At 38.6% G+C, this 26,235-nt stretch overlaps 1 protein-coding gene and 1 long non-coding RNA gene across 4 annotated transcripts in view; one reads left to right on the top strand and one right to left on the bottom strand.

Moving 5' to 3' along the window:
- The first annotated feature begins 1,521 nt into the window (after positions 1 to 1,521).
- The window catches only part of LOC122669196, a 33,776-nt gene continuing 9,062 nt past the window's right edge, over positions 1,522 to 26,235 (top strand). Inside the window, exons 1-3 of one of the 3 annotated variants that reach the window (XM_043865891.1) lie at positions 1,526 to 1,827; positions 1,927 to 3,015; positions 7,832 to 7,906. In XM_043865891.1, coding sequence (XP_043721826.1) covers positions 2,080 to 3,015; positions 7,832 to 7,906 — 1,011 coding nt within the window. In that variant the 5' untranslated portion in view covers positions 1,526 to 1,827; positions 1,927 to 2,079. Of the gene's footprint in view, positions 3,016 to 7,831; positions 7,907 to 26,235 lie in introns of all 3 variants that reach the window. The other 2 variants (XM_043865892.1, XM_043865890.1) reach the window with 2 other exon arrangements.
- Positions 7,311 to 25,823, bottom strand: LOC122669197. Its single transcript, XR_006333978.1, has 3 exons — positions 25,811 to 25,823; positions 21,959 to 21,962; positions 7,311 to 7,436 (listed from the first exon to the last, which is right to left on the bottom strand). It is a non-coding gene; the product is annotated as an uncharacterized LOC122669197 (long non-coding RNA).

Genomic DNA, 26,235 nt, shown 5'->3' with positions numbered 1-26,235 from the left:
CTATAATACTAGTTCAATAACTTTGCTTACCTACTTTCTTGATAACCTTTCGGTACTTTCTATTTACGGTGGTCTCTAAAAGAGTAAAGAGCAACGGAGTTGGTTGCGCTACTCGCGTAGTACAACTTGTATAAGGCAACGAAAAAGTATTACCAGCAACAGCAACTCAAGACAAGTAGGAGACATTCTCTCGTGAGTCGTGTCATTCACACACACAAACAACAGACCAGTCTCGGTAATGCTTTGAAGGAAAAAAGAACGAACATTCGTGTGAGAACTGATGAGACTTACAAGCTCTTTCGATTCGATCTTTCGGGAGAAAAGAAGCGGAAATTAAACAAAAAAAAAGGAGGTAAATTTCATCATCTAATTTACTATTCTTCCAGTCCTCCGAATCTTTTCTTTATTTTAAAAAATAAAATTTGAAATTTCATTTCTTATCTGATGCGATCATTTTTGTTTTTTAAATGTTGAGAAAGGAGGAGTTTTTTTTTTAGATGCTTTGTTTATTTTTATCTTTTTAGTTGATTGAATAATGTTTCTGCAATTTCTTGCAATTTGTTTTCTGCAAAATTGTGATGTTGAATGGTTACTGTTATGGAGAACTCAAAAGATTAGGTAATTGGTGACTTGGGTTTTCTAGGGTTAGCGGTTGGTCATATGGTGCTCTGTGTAGTCCAGTCCGTGATCACTTAACTGAACTACTCCATTTGCCATAATCATGTGTGTATTAAGGAGAATTTAAGAATCTAGTATGAGTGATAACTCATTGGACTGTTTCGTGCAATGAGATTGGGTATCAACTAGGCATTCCAAATTGCGAGTTCACTTATTAGAAGCCTAATTACAATGGGATGGTTGAGAACCCCAACGACAATGAGAAAAGCAAAAAATGAAAAAGGAATATTTCCAGTAATTGAGTTGATGTCTTTATTTGTTGAACTGATTCACATCGAGGATGTTGATTTGACTGCCGTATAAGCCATTCTTGCAAACATGATGCATGCTTATTTTTCTGTATTTGATTCCAAATAACAAAAATGAGCTTGGGTATGAAAGGGAGATTTTTTAATGGTACTATGGTAGCATGCAACTATATCCACAGTTGTACACCTGACTTTTTGGTCTTTATTTTATTTATTGATAATTTTTCTCCTAATCTGTTTGGTCCATTGATGCATAGTGTTTTGCTTCAATTATGAATGTTAAAGGTATCAATCCTTTCTTATGTGGATATTGTAATCCAAGATGAAACATTTTGGATGCCATTCAGCCCAAGCATGTGTATGTAAAATAAATGTTGAACAATTAAGGGGAAAAAAAGAAAACGACCAGTCATACTGGAAATGGGATAGAAAATCAATTCAAGCAAACAAATACTATTACCGCTGGTTCCAACATAATTTTTTGGATCATTAAACTGCAATTTTGTTCTCAAATATGTGAATTTTCTACAATCTTAATGAACGTTTATTGATTCCCAAAAGTGGAATCTAGGTGTAAGTAATTTTTCTTGTCTTTTGTATTTGCATCTTTCTTAAGAATTATTAGTTTGCTGGAATTCACATTTTATAGCAATTGCATGCTGTCTAAATTGATGTTTTGTAAATGTGATTGCTTAATAACCATTTCAAGGTAGTTGACTCCTTTATATCTTTATTTAACCTGCTATTGGTTATTACATTGTCAGTGCAGTACCTGATTTTATATAATCTCTAAGAAAAGCACTAGGATTGCCAAGAATTTTGCAATTAAGCACATGAAAGGATTAAGACGCAAAAGGTTACAAGAACTTGCAGTAATCTGAATATCTTATCAATCTTGTGTGTAAGTTATAGAGATTTGGATTTATGTTTTAATCTTTAATTTCAATTGAATTTGGATTTTGAGTTTTCGATGATTGTTAATTTTGAATGGGGATACCAGTACTTGGTATTTATTTCATGGAAGAGCACAGTGGTGGAACCGTGGAATTGGCCTCATGTTGACTTGATTTTCTACAAGTCGAGAAGTAAATGATTTGTGATTGAGAGGAAAAAGAGTAGCCTCTTTATACTAAAGGAAGCATTATTTAATGTGATGGGCCTCAAGGATGATTGTACCCAGACGAGCACCGGTGTAATCAACAATGAAGGTTTGTGCTCAGCTGTTGAGGGTGACAATTTAAGTAGATGTTCCTCTTCATGTCAAAGTACAGATAAGGATTCAAGCTTAGCAACTTGTCGTGTCTGCCAATGTGTTGAATCAGACAGAAGAGGGGAGGCTGCACTGGGATTCTTAGGCATCACCCCTCCAATCACCTTTCCTATACAGGAATTGAAGAAACTTAGTGGAGAATTGAACTCTAATGACAAAGAAGCTCAAAAAGACTGTGATAGTGATGTTGCACATGATAGAAGTTATGGGAGGGAAACTGGAATTGTTGAATTCATAAGTCCTGATGGGGAGGTTTTCATATGTAACACTGATCTAGAAGCAGGCTCCTACCGCCATCAGGATGCACTTATAGAGCTTGGGTGTTCTTGTAAAAATGATCTTGCTCTAGCACATTATGCTTGTGTGTTGAAGTGGTTTATTAACCATGGATCTACTGTTTGTGAAATTTGTGGAAGTGTAGCAAAAAATGTTCGATCTGCTGACTTCAAGAAGGTTGTGGCTTCTCTAAAGGATTATGAAGCATTAAGGGAAAGGACTGCTACTGGGGAACTTATTGTAGCACATGTTCCGACAGATTCCATGGTAGATCCTGATGCTGTTGCTGCTATTCGAAGACAAAGGCTTAGTGAAATTTCTCTGTGGTTCAATCCACATAATAACAATGGTAGCAATAATAATATTAATTCTACCACAGTTTCACAGGGAGGCACAGAACAACTTTCTAATTTTCCTGCTGAAAATATTGTCCCCACTGAGAATCCTGCAACAAAATGGGCTGTGGAAGGTACTGGAATTCTAGTTGCTACTGGGCTGCTTACTGTTACTCTGGCTTGGCTTATTGCTCCTCGTGTGGGGAAGGTATGTTATTACTTTGAAATTGTTTCAGTTTCTCACAAGATGATATGTGTCAAGTTTTGTGATATCAATCTGGTACTTCAATTTTTATAACTACTGGATTACCTTGGTTTGTAGAACATTATCTAATGTTTTATGCATCTAAAGAAAATAATCAAAGAAGGGGAAAAGATGAAAAGAAATTTTGTTGACATTGGTTTTGTCCTATTAGTTTGTGGTTAAAATTTGAAAACGTTTGAAAATTAATGTTCATTTACAACTGTTTATCATTTGTTTGGTTGGGTGGTTTTGTTGATTGTTATTTAACTAGTTTCTGAGATCTTATTATATATATCTACTGTCATTTCTTAGTTCTTGATCCTAGCTTGAAATTTCAGTAACCTGGGTTCCATCTCTTTCCTGGCATATGATTTTCAAGATTATGATATTACTTAATGAATCTGTAAATCCTCTATTCGACCAGGTTTTCAGCCTGGTATATCCATTGAATGATAGATATTTAATTTCTCCTATTCTGTCCCTATTCTGTTCTATAGATCCTGGATTGCTAGTGTGGTTCGGCAGCCTTTGTGCCCTCTAGTTTTTATTCTAGAATTCTGAACCAATTCATTATGTGATTTTAATGCAAAGTTGACCTCGAACCAGGGAAACCAGTGGGAGATCGGTTGCAGCAGGATCAATACAATAAAGGGACAAAATTAAATAACTGAAACTCTTATTTTTTATTGCTAATTTTCTGTTTACATATGAAGGATAACATAAAAAATAAGGAAAGATGAAGAAAGGGATATAGAAGGGGAGGGGGTTAGGATCAGCTATCAGCTCATCATCCTCTCACCGTTGCTGCATCTCACAGCTTCATCAATACCTCTTTTCTCTTCAATCCCTGCCTCTTTTTTTTTTTTTTTTTCCTGTTCAGCCACATATTTATTTATAATAATCCCAAAACAACCCAATCCTAATCTAAGTAAGAAACTAAAACCTATAAAATAGAAACTAGACTCTAACTAGGATACCCAATTAGGATTACAACTCAAATAGGAAACTAAATAAGTGTCTAATAATAAAAATAACACCAAAAAGCAACTCCTCTGAGCCAGCAGTCCATATCAGCCCCCAAATAACTGTTCACGTGAACAGTAATTTTTTTTCCTCCCTTTGGTCTTCTTCATGCTTCGATCTATATCAGATTTAGGTGGACCCTGAATTTTGATGCGTGGCAAAGTCCTATGGTTCAACATCTATTATAGTAAAAAAGGGGTTACTAAGGGGTCACCAAGTCAAGCTTGACATTGTTCATTGACAAAACCGTTTACAATTATTTATAGGAGGAGGGAAGGAGAGAGGGTAACATTACCAAAAGTTGTAATGCTACTCTTGATGATAGAAGTAATAGAAGTTAATTAAGCTTAAAAACTATGAACAAAACCCTATTATAGCTGTACCTCATGATCTGATCTGTTGGACCCATAGATGGCTTCATGTGGACCTAACTTAGGATGTGACTAACTTTGACCAGTGTTGCTTAGTCAAATGTACCCCTGGCCTGTAGTGCATACGTTGTTGTAGCTAAAATTTGCCAGTCATTGGTAACCTCTAGTTCACCAGTGACAGTAGAATTCTATTATAGATTATTGTTTCTCATTATTTCTTAAGCTTGTGAAAAGCATATTTATATGTGATTAGTGTGTGTAGAAATGTTTCTATGTACAATCAGAATTTTTTCTTATCCTTATTTGAAGGTATACTGAATGGTAATGGCTTGTTGTATATGCGATAGGGCTAAGCTCACTTAACAGCACTACCCCACCCACAAGCAGAATCATAGGGTAGAAATTCCAACAACAAAGGAAATCGATGGCTAAGGAACCAAGGCTTAGATCAAGCCATAGTTCTGGTTAAATGGGGAGTTAGGGTAGAGGAACTAATATAGCTCTAGATAGGAGATGGATCCTACTAGAGGCCAAGCAGCAGGATCAAAAGGGGGCTGCTGATTCGAATGGACAGAATTGGGTAATTTAGGGCAGAATTAGGGTTAGGTTTATGAGAATGGAGCTAAATCTTATATGGTTCTAATAGGCAGGTCTAGGAAAAGCTAATGGTATAGGTTTGATGAAGTTTTAATTAAAAAATTAAAATTCAGAATTTTAGGGTTCGGGTTTCGGGTTTTAGAAATAGGAAAAACAGCCAAAACTAGGGTTTAAGATGGGACTTTGGGACAGGGCTTTGAGTCGAGTTTAGGGGACAGTGGGAGGGATGTTCGAACCAAGTTTGGGCTGGTTCTGATGGTTAGATTAGGCTGTGGGAATTTTAGGGTCGTGGGGCTTTAATGGAGGTTAATGGAAGCTAGGGTTTTTGATTCTATGGTCTGATGGGGCCCTAATAGGGATTGAGTGGGGGTCCTAATGAGAGGAACTAATGGTCCAAATATGGTAGCAGGCTGATGGTCTGATTGGAAGATAAAGGGTTTGAGGGTTGCCCAAACAATGGTATGGAGTTGCAGGTTTAATGGCTGAATGATGATGGATCGATGGGATGATTTAATGGGAGGGTCTGAGATGGCTTTAATGATGGATAACTGTGAATTAACGTAGGACAAATGTGATAAAAATAAAATAAAACAAAGGGGATCGATGGGGGTTGGGATTGGAAGGATAGAAGAAGAAACTTAAAGTTGCAGCAAGTCTTCAATGGAGGCAGCAGCTCTGTGATAGAAGGATAGAACCACCTTTCAGCTGTAGAGGATCCTCCCAGCCGTCACGGTGTAAGGAGTCGTAGGAGATCCACCTACCCTTCTTCCTTGATAGAACCACGAGGCAAACCCTCACAAGGAGCAGCAACAACAAAGGCAGCAAACGATTTTTTTAATCTCATGGACTGTGGGGGAGCCTCCCACGATTTCAATACTTATAATAATAGGCCAAAGGCCAAATCCTATTACAAACTAAACTCTTCCTTCATAAATCGTGGGAGGGAATGAATAAAAATCAAAAGCTAATAACTTAAAGCAATAAAATGACCTAATTGTCCCTAATAACTTAAAATAAAAGACTTAAATAAAATCACTTAAATTGAACCAGTAGTTCAACCGGTTCAATTCAATAAAACACTAAAACATGAAAAATAAACTAAGTATAGAACCTACTAAATATAAACCTAAGCTATGGCTCCAATCTAAGCCTACTTTCATGGCTATTTCTTCTTCTTCTTTTTCCTTCGGGTCTGGACACTTGGTACTGCATCAGGAACAGTACTCCCAAGTTTGATGGGGATCCAATGGTTGGATCTATTATAATGGGAGGAACAAAAATAAAAAGTATGGTGACAGATTTAGCAGCAATCAATATCTAGCAAACTACTGGACAGATCAACACGTAATTTGGGTCAAAGGTGAAATCTTTTGGGTGGATATATTCCTCCAAAAATCTCATCAAACTGATGGCTAGATTGAAAGATAACAACATAGGTACGAAATTTGTAATTAGGGCCAGATTTAGTAACTTGACTAATTTTCTGCAGAACTAACCATTAGATGGGTTTAATTTCTGATCAATGGAAGGCCTCCAACAGTATATGAACTCTTTAAAACCCCAAAAGGATCTGCTGGGCAGATTGGAAGATACAAGAGAGAGAAAAAATGCTGTGATGGAAACTCCAAGAACAAGATGTCACAGGGTATGTAGATGATAGGGATGATTCTTTGATCTTGATATCTCCAACAAGAACTCCACCATAATGGCACAATAGGGCAGTTCAGTATGTGTCTAATAGCTTCAAAAAGGGTATAGGGTTGCAAGAGATATGGTAGAAGAACAAGAGAGGAAGAAGGGGCTATGACCAAGGCCTCTCACCTACGGCCTTCAGTATCTCATTAACCGAAAGGGCATCTCACAGAAACACAAAGGCCCAAAGCCAATATTCATTCACTATCAAAATCGTTGGGGTAGTATAATCCCTCTACTCCTTTATTTGTAACCTTGCAACATTAGAAAATAGTAACTCTTAATGCTCAAGCAAGAGAGTTCTAGAGAAAACAAATAGAAAGCTTCTTGACCACTACAAATTAGACTAATTACTTAATCCCGTATAGGACCCAAGTCCCTAATATTTGGGCTCAGAGCATTGACCCATTTCAATGGGGGGACTCAAAAATACTAAGCCCAACAACAACAACAACAAAAAACATAGCCTTCTCCCAACTTAATGGGGTCGGCTACATGGATCCAAACAAAAGAAAGATGAGAAAATAGAGGAGAAAAGAAAAATGGAAAATGACAAATGAAAGGAGAATAAAAAGAAAAAATGAAAGATTAAAGATTAAAGTAAGAGGAAAGAGGCACAACCTAGCAAGTTAAGAGAATCTCAGCTAAATGGGGTCTGGTACATGGATCCATGCCCTCCAATAGACTCTATCCGAGGTCGTACTTGCTACAAGACCTAGACAATGTATGTCTTTCCTCACAAGTTCTCCTATGGTCATTTTAGGCTTGCCCCTAGCTCTTTTAGCTCCTTCAATGAGGATCATATCGCTCCTCCTTACTAGGGCGTCCCTAGGCCTCTGTTGAACATGACCGACCATACCACCTCAAACGACTCAAAAATACTAAGCCCATGGCCCTTATTACCCATTGGGCATGTAAAATTAGCCTAACTTGACCCAAGAAAGTGAACCAAACCCAAAACAGCAGGCACATCTTCTCTTGTTATTATTTGGGATAGTTTTCTAACAAGGATGATACAAATGCCTTGCACTTATATGAGTTTTATAGACTTGTTCCATGTTGGCGTATTTATGTAACAATACCACTTTGATTTGCAGAAGACAGCAAAAAGTGGTTTGCATATTCTTCTTGGAGGTATATGTGCTTTGACAGTTGTGATCTTCCTTCGCTTTGTAAGTATTCATTATTCACTCTTGTCTCTATGCTTAAATGTGTTTATTAGCATCTGTTTAAGAAATCAAGATTCTGTTTTGTTATGTTTTTAAGATGCATTGTCATTGTTCCTAATGCTCCTGATTATATGATCCTCCATTTTTGGTATAACAAGGAATGTCCATAATGCTGCTTGTAGTGCTTCGAAATTATGCCTAATTTATACCTGTACTGGTTCACATTTATTTATGTTTGAGAGATTCATTTGTTTTGCTTGTCATGAGGTTTAAACTCCAGGTGAAAATTATTAAATCTTAAATTGGTATTCTTTTGTTTCATACCCCTCGAGAGGTAATAATGTATAAAGGTACAAGCCTGCAACATCTGAAAATGGCAAATGCTACGTGCAATGATAGGTTAGAGTTCGTGCTACTTAAACCTGTGTATTGGTATGTCAGTGGCTTCAGAAAATCTTTCCCATAGTCCTTTTATTCTTCTCAAACCAAATCTTTTGTTGTAACAAGACAGTGGCTTTGTTACTGCCTTGGGGGATACCATCTTCCTTTTCCACTTTTAACGTGTTCAGCTAGTTGTGCAAACATCTTGTACTGAATTCATCACAGGATTCCCACTTAGAAGGAAATTCACAAAATTGTTGACCTAGTAGACAGCTTTCCTCCCCAATTGCTGATATGCCGCAGATGGTTTCTGGAATGAAGAATTTTGTATATGCCATACAAGCCTCCACCACACCCATTATAGGTGCATCTTCTCACCCACCAAGTATCAAGTTCCTATCTTGAAATGGTGTTATCATCTTGTTTGATGGTTTCTGGAATGAAGAGAACTGTGATCTCCACACTAGCATCCACTATACCCATTATAGGTGCACCTTCTCACCCTCTTAAATATCTATTCCTTATCATCCAGTGGTGTTATCACCTTTTTGGAGATCATAATATATTCTCATTTTATAAGTCCACCATCTTCCTACATTATTGTTAGATTTGGTTCTAACAGTGATAATCAAGCCTTTCTACTTAACACCAAGTACAAAACCCGGTTGAGGAATGCGGAGAATTAATTTTCTGCAACTTTTTTGGAATGAATTTTGAGCTTTTTTTTATGAGATGAATCAAATGTGGACTCAGAGAAGGGAAAGTAGGTGACATCTTTCATGTGTACACCCATATAAAGCTGCTTTCAACTGAATGAAGAATGGCCAAAGCAAAATATATCTAGATTAGAACTTTAACAATGGAGTTATTCAGAATTTTACTTTGTTGAATTTAAGGGGTGAGGGGCACTTCTCTGTTCTATATACCTCCTACTTACTGAAAGTGAACCCTTCTTACCCAGCTATAGATCCATCTGGTTGAATTCTTGTTGAATCCATTTAGATTCGCTCTGATGGAGAGAACTGAAAAAATATCAAACTTTTAGCTCCCGTCCCTTTATGATCAGAAAAAGCGGGAAAATTTTCATTAATATGGGCAAGAATGTTGGAGCTTATATCTTATAAATTTTATTGGTGTCATGTTTTTAAGTTTTGATGAAGTCTAAAAGAAACAAAATTTGGGCTTGCAAGTCATGCATATTACTCCAAACATCTCCAACCAGACCTCCAAGACATAAAGAGCAGGTGGAGATGCAGGTGGCTGAATATTTATTGTTAACAGTATGAGACACATTAGGGAGGTACCACTGGCGCAATCCCAGGGTTTGCTATGGGCCCAGCCAAGCTCAAAATGTGTCAATAACAAGAGGTAATGGTAGTTCTGTAAATATATAACGTTTTTCAAGGGGAAGTGGCAGGGCTGTAATTAACCAAATAGGAGAGGCTCACTTGATAGAACAAAGACTAGGATACAATGGGAATTTATAGTTATTAACTGGGGATAAACTAGGAATAAACACAAATAAAGGGATAAAGTATAATAAAGGATAGAGAGTGGGGGCAATATAGGCGGCTAACTTTAAAAGGGTAATATCATGGGGGGGAGGGGTTGGGGTTGTCTTCAATCTTCAATCACAGCAGAACCACGGAAAGGCTGTTAGCTTGCGATGCTCTCAGGTCTCCACAAAAGAGTCCAGCCAAGCCAAGATTTTAGGAGGAAGTAATTGAATCTAAAGCCTTTTGATTCCAGCCAATCACTGTCCCGGAGATCGAAGGATAAGGAAGGGAGAAATTCTGCAACCTAGGTCTAGCATCAAAAGAAGAACCAGGTATGAGTTCTGACTTGTTTCTCTTAGCAGTGAGATTAGTTCGGATTGGAACTCTAGGACTTAGGTCGCCCTAGGGAATAGAATCAATACCCAGAAAATAGGAGGAAAGGAGAACTAAGAGAGACCAATTCCACTATGTGAGGGACTGATAGACCATCTGAAACAGGGTATTGTGTATAGAGAATATAATAGGGAAGAAAGGAATATAAAGTAAGAAGGAAAGGATGAATAAAATAAATGACGAGTCAGTACTGTACCTGATATGGTAAGAGACGGGGGGAAATAATGATCGGGGAGGAGAACCCAACCTGCAGGAAAGAAGGGACCAACCAGACGACACTGGTTTCACACTCTCACAGCAACCACATTCATGCAAACAAGTGTTTTTTTTTCATTCCGTTCCATTCTCTCCAACTTAATACATGGCTAAAGAAACTTCTAATATAATAATGGAGACTCCCAACTAAAATTGGGAACTAAACAAACTAGGAAATAAATCAAATAAAGTAACTACCAAATAACTCCTACGTAATCTAACTGATGCAGGAGAATCTTGGACCGGGCCGATCCAATTGGTGCTCTACCTTGGACCGACCCAAACCTAGTTGAACCGGGTCCAAATTGAATGTTTGGATCTAGTAGGATTTTAGGAATTTATCTTATTTGGGGAAATAATGTATTTTAGTTTATTTTATTCTCGTTTTATTTTAGAAGTTAGTTACGTAGGATATTTGATTTTTGAAGGGAAAATATCTACCCCGTCCCCTCTAAGTTTGCCTAATATCAATCCAGTACCCAAGTTTTGAAAAGTATCTACCCCCTCCCCTACTTTATAAAGATTATATCAACCGTACCCCAACCGTTAAAAAGCACCATTAAGTAATGACATGGCATGTACAAAATTTTTAAAACCCCAAAATACCCTTCATGTAACTTTATTCCAATTTTACCCATCCCTACTTTCCCTTTTCGTCTTCTTTTCCCATTTCCTATTTTTCCTCTGTGCTGCTTCTTCGTCTTCCGCTAGCACCACCTCCACCTCTACCGTCTCCGATCCATCACCAAATACAATCCCAGCCATCACCATTTGCACCGTCGTAAGCCACTGATGCCTCGAATCAATCATCAGCTTCACCACAGGACATCATCCGCACCGTCGTGTCTATCCCACCGTTTCTCCGCCTCGTGTGACCGTGTCGACCCCAGGTATGCGATTCTTAGTTTTGTCTCGCATCCTTGCCCCATCGCCACTCCTCCTATCCACCGCAATACTGGTGCCATTAATTGCAAGCAGCTCCACCGCCCACATTAAATGTGACATCGAGTCTTCCCCATCCTCCACTTAGTCATCAAAGCACCGAATTCAACCATGCCTGTTAAATCTCCGATCATCCATTTTGTCTTTTCTTCTCTAGTGTCCCACCCTCCTCGTTTCTTCTCTCTTCATTTGTTCTACTCACTGCATTTCGTCTACTTTATTCTTCCTTTTTTTTCTTTCTTATATCTTGTTTGTCTTTTCTTCTCTAATGTGCCATCCACCCAGTTTCTTCCCTCTTCCCATTTATTCTACACTAAATGAATACAGAGAAGAAAAACCGTTCTTCTCCGAACGCGGCGGAGATCGAACCCATTGAACCAAACCCAACAGCTCCAGTAGCCATTAACAGTAGTAGCAGAAATGAGGAGGGAAGAAATGCAGAATCCCTTCTGGGGAAACATCTCTAGTTGGGTTTTGTTGCTATTGGGTTTTCCTCGTCCAACGATACTTATTGATGTTAAAAGAATTTTTCTCTGAGCTGAATGCCAAAAATTGAAGTTCGGACGAACAAGCATTCGTTATTTTTTTACAGTTCCAGTGAAACGTTAGATCTGGGACGTGATGCCCATAAACAGTGCCTTAATCTTCATAACCAAAGGTAGTTACTGCAATTCCTGATAGTTAAAAACGTTGCAAATAGGCCTGAAACGGGCAAGTATCAACCTAAAATCGATTAAAATGACCTTGAATTACTGGGTCGGATTGACTGGATTCAGGATCGATGGTCATTCCGATTCAAATCGATTGATTCAACTAATCCATTTCTGAGTTATCAACTTAGCCAACAGGGAAAAAAAGAGTGAAGAATCAGAAATATATTTGGTATATGTTTCGCAGGAGGGGTTTCGGCGGTGTGGTGGTGGTGGTGGTGGTGGCGGTGGTAGAAGAGGATCGGAGGCGGCAGGGGTGGCGATGATGGTGGTGCTAGCGGAAGAAGAAGAAGAAGCAACACAGAGGAAATGGGAGAAGAAGACGAAAAGGGAAAGTAGGGAAGGGGTAAAATTGAAATAAAGTTATGTGATGGGTATTTTGGGGTTTTAAAAATTTTGTACATGCCATGTCATCACTTAATGGTGGTTTTTAACGGTTGGGGTACGGTTGATATAATCTTTATAAAGTAGGAGGGGGTAGATATTTTTCAAAACTTGGGTACTGGATTGATATTAGACAAACTTAGAGGGGAGGGGAATAGGGGATAGATATTTTCCCATTTTTGAATTGTTTTTGGTTCCCTCATTAGATAAGTTTTAGTTAGAGGGTGAGTTTTATTTTTTTAGGAGTCTTTTTATTTTTCTTTATGTATGATGTAATCCCCCATCATTGAGAGAGTGAAGAATGAATTGAGTTTATGAGTTGTGCGTGTTCACTCTTCGCACCCCCCCTCTCCTTCTCACGGCTTCTTCTCCTCCCCTGCAATTCTGATTTCTTCTCAGATTTCCCCTCTCCTTCCCGGTCCCCCATTACTAACCATAGAAATAAAATAAAGATTACATCTTATGTAAAATACCAGACCAGGTCTCCAAAGTGGGTCTCCAAAGTGGGTCATTCCGGTCCTGCCAGGCTAACGTGGCTGCATCAAACCACCCTCTTAACAAAGGTGGTTGGTAGAAAAAATTTTCTCCAGGGTTGCCGAGTAATGATGCAGATTTATCACCAAACTGGGCTTGTTTGCTTAGGAATAAGTCTAGGGTTGGGTATATACATGTTGGGCCTTTGATCCCATGGGTTCCCATGGGTTTTCTATGTAATTAGCCACTTTTGTGGGCCTAAAATATGGGTAATTAGGTTGCATACGGGATTAGCTATTTTAGTTCCATACTTAGTTTTATTTTGGGTGTTTTATTCTTAAATTGAACCGGTTCAACTAGTGGTTCAATTTAAGTGATTTTAGTAGTTTTTCTTTTAAGTGTTCAGTTGGACTGGATTAGGACTCTTTTTTGAGTCTATTTCTGTTTCCTAGTCAATTTAAGTTACCTAATAGGTTAAGGATTGGGTTAAGCCTTTCCTTTTTCGTGTAAGAGCATAGTTGTCAAGGCGTTTAGACGCCTTGGTCGCCTAGTTGGTGTCGCCTTGATTTTGGATCATCTCCAACACCTTGGGTTGCCTAGACGCCATGACAACTATGTGTAGGAGTCTATTTTTGAGTCTTTTATATAAGGTTGTGAGGGGGCAAGTATTGAATACGAATTTTGATATTAATGAAAAGCTTTTGCTCTTCTTCTCCATTGAAGATTTTTGTCTTTTGTTTGATCAAGGCTGGTGGGATCAGTATTTGATCCGATTGACACCTTCTGGTGGGAAGCCCGGGGGGTTCGTTGGTGGGATTAGTGTTTGATCCAATCGACACCTTACGGTGTGAAGCCCGGGTGGTTCCTTTGAAGATCTACTTTCAAGTTCTGATTTTTATTTAAGTTTTACAATCCTACAAGATGGTGCTAAGGAAATTCTGCAACAATAGTAAGTTTCAATCTCATCCACATCCCCAACAATTCTTCTTCTAATCCTCTCACAGCCCAAATCCTAAGATTCCCCCTTTTGTTTTCAATTTTCCTAATACCTAAATTCTGCCCACACCAAACCAGCCAGCCAAATCACACCAAATTTTGATCGAATTCTCCTTTCATACCTCGGAAAATTCGGTCCAAGTGTTTCCCTCATTTGATCATCATAAGCCCTAAAAATTCATCTTTTCCTCTTTTCAAAATCCCAAAACCCTAACTCTAACCTTGCTGCCAATTCATTCCAGCACACTTCCCTTCATTGAAACTTGATGTAACCTTCATTGGACGATTCCCCAACGTCAACTTACCCTAACCCTACCATCAAACCCAAGGTTCCATTAAACCCCAACCCTAATTTGACCAAAATATCTGTTTTTGACCTACCCGAGTTACTTCATAACAATTCCTGATTATTTGGCTTCTAGTTGGATTCCTACCAATCTAAAACTACATTAAGGTATCAGAGCTGAAACAGTGGAAGATGAAGTGAAATAAGTGAATACGACATTCACAGTTGATATTGATTCAGAGCTTGAGCACATAGAGTTGTTATGCCACCATGGTTCTCTGAAGAGAAAGCTCCACGCCTTGAAAACTTTATTTCTAATGTTCCTTCATCACCAAAGTTTTGTATTGGAATGGTCAAAGCTTCTACTCGCATGTTTCCCCCTCATCACTACAAAATTCTAGTTGGATGAATTTTTCAAGCTGGGGAGAGTTGATGCAGATTTATCACCAAACTGGGCTTGTTTGCTTAAGAATAAGTCTAGGGTTGGGTTATATACATGTTAGGCCTTTGATCCCATGGGTTTTCTATGTAATAGGCATAGTTATCAAGGCGGCAAGGCGACCAAGGCGTTTGAGGGCCTTCTTAAGCGCCTTAGTGATAGGGCGGACGCAAGGTGTTGCCACGGCGTACAAGGCGTTCTAGTGTTCTTTTTTTTTATAGAACCATTTTATTTAGCACTCATAGCATATTAAAAATTATATAATTCATTAGACTCATTACAATGAAGTCAACAATCCATCCATAAAACATTAAAATGAGGTCAACAATCAAGGAAGTACATAATCATATAATCACAACATTACAAAATAAGTGAAACACAAAATCAAATAATCTCAGATTACATAATCATATAATCAGAAAATGATAAAATTACATGACTTATACTAACAGTTGCACAGTTTGATATGAATAACAAAATCACATACCACAGAATTACAGCCACCGGCCACACCATTAGCAGCCACCACTACTGGCACCAACATAGAAGAAGAAGGAAGATGAGAAGAAAAAGGAGGGGAAAAAAACGCAACTGAGCAAGAACATTGAAAGTTTCAGAAATTTTAAAAGGGCATATGCCTTGGTTTCTGAAAAATCTAGAGATCATGATTGTCTTCAGAGAAGTGTAGCAGGGAAAGGGGAACCAATACAATCAATTTTGCAACAAACAGTTGACAATCGAAAGAGGAACAAAGAATACTTCAGAGAAGTGTTGGAGGGAAAGGGGAAGAAGAAGACGATCCTGTTCCTTCGATTAATCATTCGATTCTGTTACTTGATTCCTTTCTTCTTTAGAGAAGTGTCGCAGGGAAAGGGGAAAAAGAAGAAGAAGAAGTATATTTAAAAAAATAAAAATAAAAAAGGAGTCGGGTAACATAATCGAGTAACAGAACAGCCACTAGAAAAAAAAATTGAAAGAAGGGGGAAAAAAAATAGAACATCACAGCAAGGATTCGAGGTCCCAGTCTCTCACCGGAGTAGAGTTCGTGGTCGCGATTCATCATCATCAAAGGAAATGGCCCTGGAGTCACTAAGCAAGAGCCGACATCGCTGGAGTTGGAGGTCAAGGGTTTTATTTTCTCCTTTAAAGAAGAAGAAGAAGAAGAAGAAGAAGAAGAAGAAGAAAATGGAACATAGAAGAAAAGAAACTTACCGGGAGAAGATTCGAGGCCGCAGTCCCTCACCGGAGCAGAGTTCGTGGTCGTGATTCATCATCGTTGAAGGCACTGGAGTCGATGAGCAGGAGCAGGAGTCTCTGGAGCACGAAGCCGAGAGTTGAAGTCTGGGGTTTCTTTCGATTTTGTTTGCTTTAGGTGATTCTATGTAACGCAATGTACAAAAATAAGGTATACAAGCCTATGAAAATCTAAGAAATGAAATAAAATTCTACATATTTTTATTTTGTTTTGTTTTTAAATGATTCGGTGTATTACACTATATTGAAATCATATACACAAAACCAATACAAATGTAGGAAATAGAATAAAATAAAAAAATAATAATAAAATAATATCATAACGCCTTTCCATAAGGCGACTGCTCGCCTTGACCCTTGAAAACCGCCAGGATGCCATAACATGTCGCCTTGGTGATGCCTTGATAACTATGGTAATAGGCCACTTTTATGGGCCTAAAATATGGGTAATTAGGTTTCATACGGGATTAGTTGTGTTAGTTCCATACTTAGTTTTATTTTGGTGTTTTTGTTCTTAAATTGAATTGGTACTTAGTTTTATTTTGGTATTTTTGTTCTTAAATTGAACTGGTTCAACCACTGGTTCAATTGAAGTGATTTTAGTAGTTTTTCTTTCAAGTGTTCAGTTGGGCTGGGTTTGGACTCTGTCTTGAGTCTATTTCAGTGTCCTAGTCAGTTTAAATTACCTAATAGGTTAAGGATTGGGTTAGGCCTTTCCTTTTTAGTGTAGGAGTCTATTTTTGAGTCTTTTATATAAGGTTGTAAGGTGGGCAAGTATTGAACACGAATTTTGATATTAATGAGAAGCTTTTGCTGCTCTTCTTCTCCATTGAAGATTTTTGATTTGTGTTTGATCAAGGCTGGTGGGATCGGTGTTTGATCCGATTGAAACCTTGTGGTGGGAAGCCCGGGTAGTTCGTTGGTGGGATTGGTGTTTGATCCAATCGACAGCTTGCGGTGTGAAGCTCGAGTGGTTCCTTTGAAGATCTACTTTAAAGTTCTGATTTTTATTCAAGTGTTACAATAAAAAAAGCTGCTGCCAAGGAAATTCTGCAACAACAGTGAGTTTGAATCATTCCCATCCCCAATAATTCTTCTTCTAATCCTCTCACAGCCCAAGCCCTTAGATTCCCCCTTTTTGTTTTCAATTTTCCCAAATATCTTAATTCTGCCCAGACCAAACCAGCCAGCCAAATCACACGAAACTTTGATCGAATTCTCCTTTCATACCTAGGAAAACTCGGTCCAGGTGGTTCCCTCATTTGACCATCATAAACCCTAAAAATCCATCTTTTCCTCTTTTCAAAAACCCAAAACCCTAACTCTAACCTTGCTCTCAATTCATTCCAGCACACTTCCCTTCATTAAAACTGTTATAACATTAGAATCCTATAATCAGACCAGAATAATAAGAGAATGAAGAAGAGAAAGAAGAGAAGAAGAGAGGAGAAGAAGCACACAGGGTTCAAAGGTGGGAGAGAACCTGCAGCTAGAACAGAATGTTCTATCGCAGGTCTGTCCCGCTCTATTTATAATTAATCATAGTAAAAGGATAGGACAATACTGCCCCTACAACCAGCCGACAGTACATAGAACTCAAGAACTGATAGAAAAGAAGGAGGAAAAGACTAAACTGCCCCTAGCATACTAATACTTCTACACTCCCCTGCAAGCTGGAGCATATATATCACCCATGCTTAGCTTGTTACAACAAGAACAAAACTAGAAGCAAAAAGAGACTTGATAAACACATCAACAAGCTGATCAGACGAGGAAACAAATGGTGTCTCAATCAACTTCTTCAACACGATACTGCAAACGAAGTGACAGTCCACTTCAATATGTTTGTTCCTCTCATGAAAGACCAGATTACTAGCAATGTGGATGGCTGCCTGGTTGTCACAATACATCTTCATAGGAGTTGGGACTGGAAAACCCATCTCAAGAAGTAACAACCGAATCCACATTAACTCAGCAGTAGTATGCGCCATATCTATATACTCTGCTTCAGCACTAGATATGACAACCGTGGTCTGTTTCTTGCTCAGCCACGTAACCAGGTTTCCGCCAACAAAAGTACAATATCCTGTGGTAGTCCGACGATCACTGGCTGAACCTACCTAATCTGCATCAGAGTACGCAACGAACTCCATGTCTATTGGGACGGTAAATAAGCGCCTTCCCAGGAGCACCTTTCAAATAACGAAGTACCCGAATAACTGCATCCCAATGAGACTTACAAGGAGATTGCATGAACTGACTGAGAACCCCAACAACAAATGATATGTCTGGCCTAGTGACAGCATAGTTATCAAGGCGCCAAGGCGATCGCGGCATTTGAGGGGCTTCCTAAGCGCCTTGGCGATAGGGCGGCCACAAGGCGTTCTAGGGTTCTATTTTTTTATATAACCATTTTATTTGGCACAAATAGTATATTAAAAATTATATCATTCTACTTCTTTGCCAAATAAATATTAAAGAGTCAAACCAATGCAAGAAATTCATCAAAAAAACAAATTAACAAACTAAGTTCATCAAATTATCATAGTAATATAGCATATAAATATGAAACAACATTACAAATTATTAAACATAAAGAATAAAGGGTTGGTAAATTATTATACTTACCTGTACGATGCCAACATGAGTGCTTAGGCAGTAGGCCCTAAGGTCATCCACTATATTTCTACTTATGTGACCTTGTCAATCAATACTTAATAAAAGAAAACATAAAATAACCTGAAATAGTAAAATACCAATATTAAGTAATCATTAAAGCTTAAACATTCAAATACTTAAAGTGAAGAAAAGTCTAAAAGAAAACATCCAAATTCCAATACAAATTGTTCAATAGGTACTTCACTACTTCAAATTTCAATCCCAATTAAGTGTATTTAAATATTCTTCTTTCTCCTGTTGATTGCCCACAGCATTACTTTGTATACCAAAATCATCCTCAACATTTTCATCATCACGCATATCCTCTTCCTCCAACTCCAACCCGACCTCCAGTTCTTCATCTGAAGACTCCTCACCCCTCCCCCTACTACGCTGTGAATAAGAGAATGGCTGGAACCGCTCCACTGGTTGATGGTCCAGACCTCCTTGCTCTATTGGCGCCATGAAGTGATGAAGATGCCCCAGCTGCTGTTGATACAGTTCTCCAAGTGAGATCATGCCCAGGATGAACTAATTCATCATCTGATACGCCGGTCAAGCACCAGTGGATTAGAATTTCTACATTGTTCCTTTCTTTCTTGGAACCTTACTTGAAGACGGTGGTTATACTGGATGTAAACAAGATCATTTAAACGTTGATGCTCTAACCTCTTCGTCTTCTTGGTGTGAATTTGAAGAACAATTAACAATATGAAAATATTACTTTTTATTCCTTAAATCATTCTTTCATAAAACAACACAAAAAACAAAAAATAAAAATAAAATTAACTTGGTACTGAAGTACTCAATTACTCACAAACTCAAATATGCTCCAATTGTGCTCACAACCAGAAGATGAGCAACAAAGACCAAGTAAGCGCCTTGCAAGCTTTGTAAGCTCAGGTGTAGAGCTTCCATGTTTTTCCCACCAAACAACTATAAGTATATATAAGAAAAAATATAGATTAAATTAAAATCAACATACAAAGTATAAAGTACAAACAAGTGAAACAACCAAACAATATAAATTAAAAAGAAAAATACTTACTAGGATTCAACTTATCCCTTTGTCTAATCGTCATCTCCTTTGCAAAAGATCCATTACTTCTAGCATAAGTAGCAGATTGTTCACTGATCTTGTCTTGCAAGGTTGCATTAGGCACCATCTTTGCAAGAATATCATTGAAGACATCATTTGCTTTATGCATCAAGGAGTTGGCTAAAGATTCATCTAATTCCTTCTCAATTGCATTAAAGAACTTGCTTAGATTGAGGAGAAATGCAGCCAAATATATTGGTCGCTCCATTTGAGTTATCCAACGCTTATCAATAATTTTTATAATCTTCTTCCATTTTCTTTCTCTGTCCTTAAAATTTGATTTGATGTTCTTCTTTGCCTCTTCCATTGCAATATATACTTCAGGCAATGCAGGTCTCTCATCTCCATCTACTATCCTCAATACTTGAAGAAGAGGCAATGATGCTCTCAAGCAATCTTGCACACCATTCCAGAAAGGTGTGGAAATAACTATTTCAACAATTTGCTTCCCTGCCTCTGTATGTGATAACTTAGAATTCTCCCAATGATCAGAAAGAAATAATTTCCTCAAAGCATCCTTATGCTTCAATAAGATCTGAAGTATTAAATATGAAGATGTAAATCTGGTTGCTCCAGCTCTCACTAAGTCTACTCCTCTTGTTTGTACCCTCATAGCTTCAAGAAGGCGAGTATGCCTATAGATGAAGCTAGTAATTTTTATCCCCTTCAATATCATAGACCTGTATGTTTTTCTATTGCCTATCTCCTCCATCATAAGGTCTAGGCAACGAGCTGCATATGGAGTCCAATACAATTTTTTTCTTTTCTCCATTAATAACCTTCCAACAGCAACATAATTGGAAGCATTATCAGTGACCACTTGAACCACATTCTCCTCTCCAATCTCCTCAAGCTTACTATCAAGGAGCTCAAATAACATTTTTGCATCTTGTATTTGACTTGATGCATCCACAGACCCTAAAACAAATGTCCCCTCCGTACTGTTGACAAGAAAATTAATTAAATGCCTTCCTTTCTTGTCTGTCCACCTGTCAGACATGAGAGTGCACCATTTCTTCCAAGAGATTTTATGTTTCTTTTTTATTTCATCAATTTTCTCCTTCTCAAACTTCAATAGAGGAACCCTATAATCATGAAATGAAGGGGGCTTGAAACCTGGCCCATACTTTCTAATTGCCTCAACCAACTCCTCAAAGCTCCTTAGCTTCAATCCATTGAATGGAACGCCGCTTTCAAAAGCTCACTTTGCAAAATAAGAACGAAGTTTATCTCTTTCCTCCTCTGATCTCAGACTGTTCTCCATTGTAGTCTGTTGGGGACCTTTACCCTGCCATTCTGCAACAACCTTTTCATGATTTCGCCTCTTGACATGAGCATCCATGGAACCCCCTACTTCTTGTTTGACTATGGTCTAAACTACAACTTTCTGTTTTTTTGAAGTTGTTCCAGAGCTTGGGATAAGGCTTGATCCCCCCATCCCCCCAAAACCCGATTCTATATGCCCTTCTCCGGCCCCTTCCACATGTGAATCTTCACCACCAACATCCAAATCATCCAAGTTTTCCATCTTCCTCTTGTTTTTCAAGATTGCTTCTCTCATCTCTTTAGCAATTTCTGCAGTTGTCTTTGTGCACTTGGCTACATCTCCATAGCCACCAATCAAGTGTTGCTTCAATCTTTTTATTCCTCCTTTGGTATCCACCCCACAAAGGGTACACTTGACACAATTCCTGTCTTCTAAATTAGGCCAGGATCCATACTTCCATCCAGGATCATTAGACGTAACCTTCCTTTTTGGATCCTTGCTTGGATCAATTCCTGACCCCGCTATACTTATATTTTCAGCCCCACTATTACCACCAACATTGGACATTGTACTCTCTTTGTCTGATGTCTAGTTGTCTACAATGACAGAAAATAGAAAAAATTAAAAATATAGAAGCTAATAGAAGTAAAGAATACTAGAATGGTATTCCGATTTCCAATAATGCAAGGCAGCAAACAAAACTACAAAAGACAATAAGAGTATAAGACATATACAAAAGGCATATACAGAATCTGTAGCTCAGGCTCCAAGCAAGCAGAAAACGAAAAGAAAGGACCTCTCTCCAAAGTCCATCCAAATGCAGCCAAGAGAGCTGCCCAATCAAAAGTTCAAAACCATTCATAAATATGAAATATTTACAAGTTCTGGTCTTGTGATCACTTCATTTTAGTCCAATAAAGAAATCATTCAATTCTGTGAAAAAAAGAAGGAAAAGAAAGAATGACAAGATTGAATGAACTCAATGAAGTTAAAGGAACTGTTTCACTGTTTGTTACTCCACAGTCCTCTTTAGAAACAAACAAAAGAACATACAAGGCTGGAGATGTTGGTGGAGAGTGGAGAGGTTAGAAGGAAAAAAGAAAAAAAAAACACAATACTTACAAGTCTGGAGATGTCGCCGCCTCGCCTGATGCTGGTGGAGGTTGAGGACCGCTGGAGATGGAGATGTCGATGGAGAGTGGAGAGGTTAGAACTTAGAACTTAGAAGAGGTTTAGGTTTAGAAGGAAAAAAAGAAAAAAAGAAAAACCAAAAAAAGCACAATACTTACAAGGCTGGAGATGTTGCTGCCTCGCCGGATGTCGCTGGAGGTTGAAGATGTCGCCGGTGGAGGTTGAGGTTGGAATGCTGGACCGCTGGAGATGGAGACGTCGATGGAGGATGGAGAGGTTAGAAGGGGTTTCGGTTTAGAAAGGAAAAAAAAAACACAGTACTTAAAAGGTTGGATATGTCGCCGCCTCGCCGGAGTCGCCGGATGCCGTTGATACCTTCTGGGACTGAGAGGGACTGAGGAGTGAGGTCGCGATAGTCGTGATTCGCTGCTGCTTCTTCCTTTTCTCTTTCGCTGATTCTCTTCTTTTTTTTTTTTTTTTTTTTTTTCTTTTTGGTCAAATGGGTTATGGGTGAGAGTGAGTGAGACGGTGAGTTGAAATCGATTTAGGTTTTGTTTTTCTTTTGTTTTTTTTAACATATGATTCCATGCTTCTCAGAGCATGGAACCAAACCATAAAACCATTAACATTATGGAAATTAGAATAACTTCAACAACATAAAAAAAGTAAAAAATAGATTTATTTTTTAAAAAAGTACTAAGGCGACCGCCTAGAGGATTAGGCGTCCTAAGGTGCCCAAGGCGACGCCTTAGAGACCAAAGTGTTCGCCTTTGTTACATACCATAAGGCGTCCAATCGCCTCACCCTTATAAAACCACCTTATCGCCATGGCGACGCCTTAATAACTATGAGTGGCAGTCAAGTATATTAACTTCCCAATCAAGCTTCTGTAGGAATGGACCTCTTTGAGAGGTTCACCATCATCAATCCCAAATTTTTTATTAGGATCCATAGGAATATCCACTGGTTTGGCAGCAAGCATACCAGTGTCAGTCAAGAGATCTACAATATACTTTCTTTGAGATAGGCTGATCCCCCTTTTTGCTTCTAATAACCTCAACCCCAAGAATGTAATGAAGCTGGCCCAAGTCTTTGGTCTGAAATTGCTGCTGTAAGTAATTCTTTACCTCCTTAATGCGACTCTCATCGTTTCCTGAGACAATGATGTCATCTACATAGACAACAAGAAGAACCAATTTCTCTCCTTGGCGACGAACAAATACTGAATGGTTAGAAAAACACTGAGAAAAACCATAGCCAATCACAATAGCATTGAATTTCTTGAACCACGCTTGAGGGGACTGTTTCGGCCCATAAATAGCCTTGTGCAACCTACACACACATCCACCATTCTCCTCCTGAGCAACATACCCTGGAGGTTGCTCCATATAGACCTCTTCGAGTAAGTCACCATAGAGGAAGGAATTTTTAACGTCCAATTGAAATAAAGGCCAATCAAAGTTTACAGCCATAGAAACAATAAGGCAAATGGAATTCAATCGTGCCATAGGAGAGAAAGTCTCAAAGTAGTCAACACCATAAGTTGCCTTCAGCCGTTCAACAAAACCATCAGAGTGATACTTGTTATCGAGAACTATGTAGTCTCGGTATTAGTTTCTATAGCTAATACCGAGAGGTGTGAGGAAGGGTAGATTAGTAAATTAGTCTTACTTTTATTTTTCTTTTTTCCTTTTTTACCCTTAAGTGGCTATATATTGAAGTTTAGAGGGAGGATTACACTCATTGTGTAACTCCCAAGTTGCATTCATCTTTCTCCTCTTCTTCTCTCGTTCCTCCTTCTTCCTTTTCTCTTATTATTGACATGGTATCAAAGCTTTAAGCACTGTTACAGCTCTTGGTGGACTTCTCTGTCTTTTCTACAACTTAAGATTGAAGATTGAAGTGGTATTGAAGCGTGAAGACTTGCGGTTTCTTCCTCTTTCTGTTTGAAGGGGTGCAGCATCCTATGCTGTATTTTGGAGGCTTTTTGAGACTAGTTCATGGTATAAATTAAGAACTTGGTCTCTTTTGTGTTTGTGGATTGCATTGGACGGAGTGAAGATTGAATTGAAGGCTGAAGCATAGGATTGACACCTTTTATTAGGGTTTTGAGATCGATTTTTCAAGAGAGAAAAATCGATTTTTTCATAGGGATTTGAAATCGATTTTTGGGACTGTTTCTGGACTTGGCTGAATTTTTGGACTGTGCTGCCCCTCTTTCGAAGGACATATAGAAGAATTTCTTAGTGTTGATCATCTTCTCTTATAATCGATTTTTGCCAGGGTTTTTGGAGGTTTGATTTTTTCCAGAATTTTTATTCGTATTTCTTCACTTCATCAATTTGGTAGTAAATTATGGGTGATGGTTCTAAGTCTGTGATGACTGAAGTTTTCTCTTCTTCCTCTAATCGAATCACTAAAAAGAAATTGGAGGGAATTACCAACTTTCAACAATGGAAGAAAATTGTGAAGTTGGTATTGACGGGACGTGATCAGCAGGATCACCTATTTAAGCTCAAGCCTGATGATGACCCATTGTGGGATACAGTTGATGCTAGAATCCTGGGACAAATGCTGAATTCTATGGAGCACCAAATTGTTGATTTGGTAACACATATTGATACAGTTAAGGAACTTTGGGAGTATCTCAATGTTTTGTACTCTGGACAAAACAACCTTTCTCACATTTATGAGTTGTCCTAGGAGTTCTATAGAGTTGATCGAAAGGGTCATCCTTTGACCCAATACTTTGCTGATTTTAAAAGGATGTATGAGGAGCTTAATTCTCTTCTTCACATTACTTCTAATGTAGAAGCAATGCAAAGTCAGCGGGAGCAGCTTGCTGTTATGGGATTTTTGGGAGGACTTGGGAAGGAGTTCGATTCAGTCCGTTCCCAAATTCTTGGTGGTGACAAGGTAGTGACATTGTCTGAGACTTTTTTGCAGGGTTCTACGTGTCTCCTGTGAGACTACTACTACTGTTGATAATTCGGCCTTGGCTTCTTTTCCCCAGAACCGTGGGCCCAATGGTGGGGCTGGTACTGGTGGTAATGGTAATAGTGGTGCTGGTCGTGGTCGTGGTGGTGGGGCTGGTTCTAGTAAACCACCTACCTTGGGTACTTAGAGTGTTCCTGATGGTTCGGGGCAAGTGAGGAGTTGTCATCATTGTGGTCGTCCAGGACATATTCAACGCTTTTGTTGGAAACTTCATGGCAAACCACCTCAGTAACAGTTTGCCAATTCAGCTACCACTATGAGTCTACAGTTCGCATCTCCACACTGAGGGTAAGACAGTGAAGATGTCGATGAAGAATATGCCCGTTTTACACAATTTCAGATTTCTCAATCAGCCCAGCCTCCAACCGCCACCTTTGTTAAGACAGGTAATGCTACTACCTGTATTTCGACTGCTACTCGTCCTTGGATCATTGATTTAGGGGCATCGGATCACATGACTGGTGTTTCAGGTATTCTTTCTTCCTTCCAAAAATCTTCGTCTTGTGTTACTTTAGCTAATGGTTTCTTAGCTAACATAACTGGTACTGGTACTGCACATGTTACACCTTCTTTGTCTTTATCTTCTGTTTTCTACTTGCCTGATTTCCCAGTCAACCTTTTCTCTGTTAATCGTTTTACCAAATCTCATAACTGTTCTATAACCTTTTTCCCGGATTTTTGTGTATTTCAGGATCTTACGACGAAGAAGATGATTGGTAGAGGTCGTGAGTCGGGGGGACTTTACATACTTGAGGACACTTCATCTTTGGCGTGTATCGGTGTGGCGTCACCCCACCAGATTTATTGTCGTTTGGGTCATCCTTTGTTGGAGAGTTTAAAGATTTTGGATAGTCGGTTTCGGTCTCTTTCTAGTTTGAATTGTGAGTCATGTCAGTTTGGGAAACTTCATCGTGTGAGTTACCCTCCTAGAGTTAATAAACGGTCTAATCAACCTTTTTCTTTAGTTCATTCAGATGTATGGGGTCCATGTCCTGTCGTCTCTACTTTAGGTTATCGTTACTTTGTAACCTTTGTTGATGACTATTCCAGGGTTACCTGGCTTTATTTAATGAAATGTCATTCTGAATTATTCTCAATTTTTTTGTTCTTTTGTGAGTGAAGTCAATAAAAAGGCAGGGTCTGTTGGGAGGCAGTTGTGCATATCTTACG

This window comes from Telopea speciosissima, chromosome 7 (genome assembly GCF_018873765.1).
Source record: "Telopea speciosissima isolate NSW1024214 ecotype Mountain lineage chromosome 7, Tspe_v1, whole genome shotgun sequence".
NCBI lineage: Eukaryota > Viridiplantae > Streptophyta > Magnoliopsida > Proteales > Proteaceae > Telopea > Telopea speciosissima.
The sequence above is the reverse complement of the archived record's forward strand: the minus strand, read 5'-3'. Positions and strand labels throughout refer to the sequence as shown.